The sequence below is a fragment of the Apaloderma vittatum genome, unplaced genomic scaffold (assembly GCF_000703405.1).
Source record: "Apaloderma vittatum isolate BGI_N311 unplaced genomic scaffold, ASM70340v1 scaffold10841, whole genome shotgun sequence".
Classification (NCBI taxonomy): Eukaryota; Metazoa; Chordata; class Aves; order Trogoniformes; family Trogonidae; genus Apaloderma; species Apaloderma vittatum.
The window spans coordinates 60443-68583 of NW_009699642.1; the positions used below are offsets into that span (position 1 = coordinate 60443).

The 8141-nt window shown below is 42.7% G+C and overlaps 1 protein-coding gene across 1 annotated transcript in view; it reads right to left on the reverse strand.

The window, feature by feature from the left end:
* PLCH1 (phospholipase C, eta 1) overlaps nucleotides 1-7792 on the reverse strand; it is a 35642-nt gene extending 27850 nt beyond the window's left edge. Inside the window, exons 1-4 of the mRNA XM_009878474.1 lie at nucleotides 7651-7792; nucleotides 6855-7098; nucleotides 4481-4610; nucleotides 2626-2796 (exon numbers count right to left, since the gene is read on the reverse strand). Of these exons, the coding sequence (XP_009876776.1) occupies nucleotides 2626-2796; nucleotides 4481-4610; nucleotides 6855-7098; nucleotides 7651-7786 (681 nt within the window). The 5' untranslated portion in view covers nucleotides 7787-7792. The remainder of the gene's footprint in view (nucleotides 1-2625; nucleotides 2797-4480; nucleotides 4611-6854; nucleotides 7099-7650) is intronic.
* Between the last annotated feature and the right edge of the window lie 349 nt (nucleotides 7793-8141).

Consider the following 8141-nt stretch of genomic DNA (forward strand, 5'->3'; position numbering starts at 1 on the left):
ATTTAATTGCAATTTCAATAGCAAAGAGCTGAGTTTGACTGCACCTAAGTGGAAATAATTTGTTTCACAGGCTCTGGGGTGAAGGCAACAGGGAGCTCTCCTTTTTTCAAAGCAGACAGCTTAGCAAGCTTACAAAAACCCCAAACTCCTTTGTTCTATCCTCAGGCTACAGAATATTTTAACATCTTGCCAAAAGAGAAGCAGATGGAGTTGGAAAGACCGTCCACACGTTTCCAAGCAGCCAGACAAGAGCAAAATCAAAATTCTGTTTGGTTGAAGCCACTCGTGACCTGCATTATGACTTGAACCATTACCAGCCTTTGAGGGCAATCTTGCCTTACCCAAAGATGTTGGTATCACGTCTGTGCTCTGAAAACATTAGTGGGTAACGCTCCAACACCAGGAAATGGGAAGACCAGAGGGAAGAGACAAGAAAGTGCCACGTGCTTCTAAACCATGCTGCCAAGAGGTTCACCTACAGGAGATAAAGCTTTTACTCTTGTTATTGTTTGTTTCTGGAATAACGCTGAGCAGAGCATTTATAGCCAATAGCCCTGTCCCCATTCAGCATTTTGAGTAGCATCTAGGCAGAGAAAAGGATGCAGTCTGCTAGACTTGACAATCAACTCGTGTTTTTTCTGCTGCATCAGTAGTTTCATCATGTCCTCGTGCACCCACAAAGACAGCTCTTCAGCCTCTTTCACAGGTTTTTCTTCCCGCTCCAGGTCCCTGTGTGCCGTCTTATACCACTGCTCTTCAGCTGTTCCTGGGTACTTCAGCATCTCCATGAACATGTCCTCCCCGGAGCATTTCTTTGCGTTCTCATCAGTGTCAACCTTGCTGCCGCTGCTGTCAAGGGTGCTCCGCTGAAGGGCACCCAAGCAGAAGGCAGTGATTAAAAAGGAAACAAAAAAACCACAGCAAGCTCAAAAAAAACCAAAACCAAAAACCCACCCCAAAACTTAGGGTAATAACATAAAGGGAAAAAGATAAAAGCATTTCCTGCTTTAGAGTTGTAATTAGCAGAATTGCCAGGACCAGATTGCTTGGAGGAATCCATGCGTTGAGGCTATCACAGCCAGATCAGCGACATGACAGTGCTCCACGTTTCAAGAGCCAGGGAGCTGTAGATGCCAGGGAAATGCCAGAGTAGCCAACAGGGAAAATTCAGCAGCAAAACAGCACAGGCTGTTGATGTTTTGTGCTGGGAACAACTCATAAGAGGCAGTCACTGCAGGCAGAATCCCAGAATGACACAGGAGGTTACCCAACGCAGCACCTATACCCAGGAAGGTGACGTAGGCTGGGATGCCAGGATTGATTTTCATGAGGTTTTTTTGGAAATACACTCCTGCAAGGACACACAAGGTGAGCAAACAACCCAGGACCAATTGTCAGAAGCAAACAAGAGTCCTAGAGATCACAAGGTTCCTTCTGTGCTCCTCACTGTCAGGTGTACAAGTTCCCTCCACAGAGGATTTTTGTAGCAATTCAGTCACTTCCAAGATGAGGACAAAAACCTCCATTGGAGCAACATACATAGAAACGGCTTCAGATTTTTTTATTCAGCAAGTTTGCGCATACGCACATTTGAGGGAAAAATCTCTCATCTCAACCCAACTTTGCTTCCTAAGTTACTTATGCTTCTCTTTTCATATTTTATCTTTTTTTAATTCCCTACCAGTGTGTCTATTCCTGTGGTTCCCTGAACTACGCCTCCCAACTGCTTCCCTCTGAAGAGCTTCAGAGAGAAGTGCAACCTCCGGATGTGAAATTTCCTTTGCACAAGCCCCACGCATCCGTGAATAATGCCTGGAAAACAGACTTTCCTGAAGAAAAAATGGGAAAGAAGGCAGGACAAAAAAGGATCAAATCCTGGACACATCTCCCTTGGACAGGTTGGTACAACACCCATCTTTGTATTCCATCACAAATCATAGAATCAATGTATAACCTTTTAATTTAATAGAGATTTAAGCCACAGTTAAGAGGTGGTTCTTAGTCTTAAAACAACAGTCCTTCTACTACTGATCCATAGGAACTCCTGGGATATGTAACAGCATTGGAGGGTTCAACTTTGCTCACAGGAAGGGATGTGTGAAGACAAAGATTAACATGTTAGCACATTAAGCCATGCACAGGCAAACCATACGTAGATAATCAGACAGAGTTTGCTCTCCTTATTCTGTCCTGTGTTTCTACCTTTAAAACACATCACATGCCATCCTACCTTGGAGGATATCTGCCAAGACCTTTCCTCATGAAAGGCATCTCCTGGAAAAAGAGATGTCCCCCCACAACACCAATAAACAAGCCAGCCAAGCTACGCAAGAGAAAGTAACTCTGCTAAGACACGCTAAATCAGCTGTAATCAAAAAGTGTGAATGTTACCTGAATGCCTTTATAAATAAGTAAATAAACATTAACCGTATTGCCCTACACTTGCCTGTCCTCTACCAGAGTCCAAGAGAGTTCAAATGCTTTCAAGTATTTAAAAAATAAAGCCTTTAGATTTGTTTTTTGTGCTAAAGTCCCTGTCCTGAGCTAATTTTTTCCATAAAATTCTTTGCTTATCCCTGAGTGCACCTATGTGTACATATATACAGAGGCATGGTGTTCCCATACCTTTTGTTCCACCTTCAGAAACTGAGCAAGCTCTTCGACGGTGAGGTGATCCTTCTTGTCGCTGTAGCTTAAGAGCAGTAAGTAGAGATCTCGACGTAAGGACATCATCTTGTAAAACACTGAAAATTCTTCAAAATTCAGGGTTCCTTGGTTTTCATCTGTGTCTGCTTCCTGGAGATGTACAGACACACAAGTAAGCAGGTGAAATGCAGGTGAATTCAGGGAACAAAGCAGAGCAGGATTTATGTGCACAAACACAAGTTTGATACATTCTAGTCTGCAAGATTCTGTTGAGACTCAAATCCTAGAAGGCTAAAATAACTGCAGAACACTATCTATTGGATTTTTTTGGTGAAAATAGTTACTACACTAAAGCCACAAGTTCCCAATCAAAGTCTCAATTCCATCTTTAGTTTTGATTTTTTGTACCAAGCAACAAGGCTCACCCTGGGCTTTATTCTGATTTCTGTTACTCTCCTGTATGTCACCCTGCAGTTATCCTGGATCAAAACACAGCAAGGAACATAACAATTTCATCCTGTGGATTCCCCCAGCAACATGGTCAGACATTTTAAAACTTTCAGGACAATATCACAGTCTCAAATGCACGTAAATTCAATCTGCACCACTCTCAGCGCTCTGCACAGGGGACAGGTCTGGAGCAGCAACAAGACTCCACACCAGAACTATATGTCCAGCAGCCCTCGGCCTGATGGCAGTTTTTGTTTATCCTCAGAGGTAGCAAGAGAAGAAAACAGTACTTAACGCATGTTAATACAAGCTTTTCACTGGGAACATCTGCCTAAGAGGATTGCTCTGGATTTTCAAAACAAAGAATATATTCTGGAGAACTGCTGTCAAACATTATGCAGGTCTCCACACTCGCACACACACACACAAAAACCCCAAAAACAACCCAACTTCAGGGAAGATACAACTCTTGCTAAGTTTGAGGCTGTAAGCAACGAATGGAGTCAAAGGGAAATACACATTTTGAAATGTGCTACTGTTCTTTCCTTCATGACTCTATGCCAAGCTTTTTCTCCAGTTGTAAACCCCCTTGTTCTCAAGTCACATTCCGTTAAAAATGATGCTTCCTTCTGTTCTGGTCAGAACAACTCCTGGGCAGAGTCCTGGCTTCGAGCACTTGGCATTTATAATTTGTGGGAACAAGTACAGCCCACATTCGTCTCCACAGCACAACCTCCAGATTCCACACTGCTCAAGTCTTTGATGCTCCACAGATGTATCCCTCATGCAGATGTTATGCCAGACAAACAAAGTAGTTTTGACCACAGAAGATTCTTCAACTTTCCCATGTTTTATAGTGGTTGTTTTGCTCTCCATTACGTCCTTGCCTTATCATTCCTTTCCTACAATAAACACTAGCGCTGGCAGAAAATGTTTTCAGACAACAGAAGTAAAAAATTGATTCTGGCTAACTAAGAGGAAGTTGTTTAAAAACAAAACAAAACAAACCCCAACTAATTACTTTCAGAAAGCTAGTTCTTATCAAATAATTTTCCACAACGGAAATGAAAAAGATTTCAACAGAAACAGAGTAACTTCATTGTCCACCAATGCCAGCACAGAACAATTCTCTTCACAGACATGAAGAAAATAATGCATCTGAAAAAGTAATACCAATAAATTGTCTTCTATGTGGTTCATGTCATTAAAACAATGCTCTGACACATCTTTGTCTACAGAAAGGTAAGCCTTGAAAAAGTACTGCGAGGTGCTGGAAAGGAAGGTTTTCAGTCCCAACTGCAGATGCTGTTCTGGGTCTGTCCAGAAAGAGCCCCCAGCCTGCACTGCCTCACTACAACAACACTGTGGGGCAGAAGCCACCGACCTGAAACATCTGCCGGACCTTCCTGCGGGGCAGGTTAACATTGAGCTTGTGCATCAGCTGGTGGATCTCCTCAATATTCAGCAGCCCATCTCCGTTCTTATCAGCCTCCTCAAACGTCTGCTTGACCCACCTACAAACACGTCAAGGAAAAACGTACAAGAAAGGGATCTCCTCATGGAGAAGGGAGGCAGGTAAGGGACAAGACTTCAGCCCCAGCTCTTCTGGGCAGGGGGACAATCCTCCTTAGCAGAGGATCTTAACACCTTCCAGGAAGAAGAACTGAGCATTGTTCAGTTCAGCCCTCGCAAACACCTTTTTCAAGTCTGCGCCTCTGGGCAAAGCATCTGAATTAAGACTTCCCACAGCCTGCATTAGTTCTTGGGGCACAGTGCAAAATACAGACATTGCTGGCAAAGATCTGCTGCTGTCCGCATGCTCCTCCCCATTCCAACATCGAACCAAAGCTTTTTTACTACTGTACACCTTCTGGTACAACTTGCTGTTGTACCTCCGACCTAGTGCAACTAAGACTTATACCTGGGGCTACGGCTTTCCTAACCTGACTCAAGGAATTAAGCTTGATAGGCATCTGTATCGGGGTTAACATGAACTAGTGCAAGGGATGGAATAAGGAAGACTCTGAGAAATCAGCCCAAGTACATTATTATTAGCTTGTGCTTTCCTTGAGAGCCTCATTTAAAGATTAACCACTTTGTTTTCCCATGCTCTCTCCTCCAAGACCATCACGTAGTTCTTTTATATAAGTATTTGTAAATCTTCCATCTCTGGACAACTTTTGTGAAGCACTTGCTCTCCAATCTCTCTGCCCTCGCCTTTGCCACACCTTCCGCAAGCGCCGACAACCCTAGAGAGTCCTAAGTTGCACAGGGAAAATGGACAGCGCTCATACATTCACTGTTTCTTCCCTCACACATGCAAACCGGCATCAGATAAAGCTGGCAGCTGTCAAATTCAGAAAACAAGAGGTGATTTTTCACACAGCATACAGCTCATCTCTAACATAACCTTTTCTGGGGATGTTCCACACACTTACATGGGTTTAAGGAGACACTGAACCATGCCCTTGCTACAGTTTCATTCAAACACTTAAAGCGGTTGCTGGTTTATGACAATTACCTACAGTGAGGCTCACAAAACCAGCCCCTTTGCGCTCTCATTTCTACTACTAGCTTCTCCCCTGGGAACACATTCTGAAGTTTTCAAATATCGCTGGCCTTGCCACTTCTCTGTTCATTCTACTCGACCTTCTCCACTTTCTAACCAGCACCTTTAGCCTCCCTTTGCACATATATCCCTTTGCAGCTTTTGCTAAGTTGGAACTGGTTCAGAGTTATTTTGTCTGCAGTCTCCCAGTTGCCACATTTAATAACACAAACAAGACTTGAAGCGTTGTTTCACCAGTAGAGAAAGTACAGCAGATACATGCAGCTTGGAAAAAGTCAGGGATAAATATAGCAAGCTGAGTACGTGTGCAACAGAGCATGCAATATATGCCCCAAAAGGATCTGTGCCTATCTTGTATTAGATGTAAATGCTGAAAATACCAATTAAAAATATCTGATGTATATTCTCCAGGAAGAGTATTTACAAGTGACCACTGTGGATCCTCGTGTGGCAAGAGACAGGTTCTAGTTTTGATCAAGACGAGTTTGGTTTGTTTGGTTTAGGGGGAGGAGCGCTCTTGGTATTTAACACACTAGTTAGCAGTGTCGTGAAAGAAAGCACAAGAGAATAGTCAATGGACACAGTCTTTACAAGAAGTTGATCTTAGTTACTAGGCTATGACAAATATTTAAGGAGCGTTAAAGATTTGTGCTCCTGGCAATCAACAAAGGGTGAGAAGCACACACACACAGCTGACATACACCGACTGAGAGAAATGGAGGTGGCCAGGAGCTACTTGTCAGTTTACCCCAAGAGTCCCCAAAATGGTCTGGTTTCCCTCCTGCAGAGGCTAATAAACTCCAGTTTTCACAGGCCTTGCAACTTGCAGAAGAAGAACAAAAGCACAGCTGGACAAACACAAAATGGCAGAAATCCTCAAATCATGTTGGGGTTAGTATTTATTGAGATAACTAAAAACGGCTGGTTTGACCCTATAATATGAATTTCACTAACAAAACCAAGACAAGCCCCTGACTGCAATGTGGTTTAATCCAGTCCCTAAGGCACAGATGATGTTTTATTGCACAGATAAGTGTCCATGTCAAACCAATTACTCAAGTTCCCATTGCAGTCAATGCCAAGGGGTTTGGTCACTTCACAGGAGGTGACAGGACAGCCTAACGCACAAGTCACTAAAAAACCAGAAATCCCGAATTAGAAGCTGGAGCAGAGGCTCATAAAAGGATACTGATCGTGTGTCCTCTGTCGCTTAGCAAGCGAGTCCTCATCACTTATTCCAGCCATCAAATATTTCAGCCCTGTGATCCAGGTGCGAGCTTCCTCTGGGTTAGACGTGATCAGGTCCAGTGACTCCATGTGGGTGCCGTGGTAAATCGTAAAGCAGCAGCTTGGGTCAAAGTTCCCCTCTGCATGGCGGTGGAAGATTTCCGACTGCCGGCCTTCGGTGACTTTGTAAATGGAATCGATGACAACTGAGGAGAAGGAGGAAAACAAAGATTGACATGCTTGGATAACCAACCTCCTTCTGGTTTTGACAACTCTGACCTATTCAGGCTGAGTCATTAAACTTTGTAAATATTAAATCATAACATTCAAAAGTTCTTTATGATTTCTAGGTTTTTCCTTGCTTTGGCCATTCCAAAAGATATAATAATGCCTAAAGAAAACTGTCACATTTAAGAAACCTCAATCTAAAACTTTCTTATGTTCTGTATTTAAATTTGTGATGCATGTGTTGGAAAGAGTCAGAATAGTTTGTTACCAAGTGTCTCCTCAGTTTACTCATAATTCATATAAATCCATGGAAAATGTTGTCAGCTGACTGAACTACACTCCCCTCCCTTTCACAATCCTGAACTTTCAGTAGGTGGTGAAACTCTCCTCACATCTTGGAAACCTTTACGGTAAGTTTCACAACAACGCTTAAAACAAGCATCAAAAGGCACTTATTGAACTGATCCCTCCGCAATTCACATTCTAACGTTGAACTGCCCCAACAATTAAAAGAAATATTAAAAGTTTACTTTTTGCCTTTTCACTTTTTCTGGACGGTCTCCATCGGATGCAGGTCCTGTGCTCATCCAGGTAGAAGAGGCGAACCAGCCCCTTGGTCCCACTCTTCAGCTTCACCATCTGCGTCCCAGACTGCATAACACTCATGCATCTTTCAACTGTGAAGCAGAACAGAATAAACTCAACTGAATGGCCACCTAATTCCACTCAGAAAGAAACTTACCGGCTTTCCAATGTCTGCCAGGTATATAAATATGTTTTACTTGCACCTTTAATGACAGAAACTAGTCACTACTGGGAGAGACATAGGCTTTCTTCTTCACTACTAGCTTCTCCACATAGGAAAACAAAAAATAATAAAAATCACCTGTCAAAACACCTTCCCAACAAAGGAGGCAAAGAAAACTCCACCGTATGTTGAAGGAAAATATTTTCTACTTGTTCCATTCTCATCTCATTTAAATATTTTTATTATTTAAATATTTTTATATTATTATACACA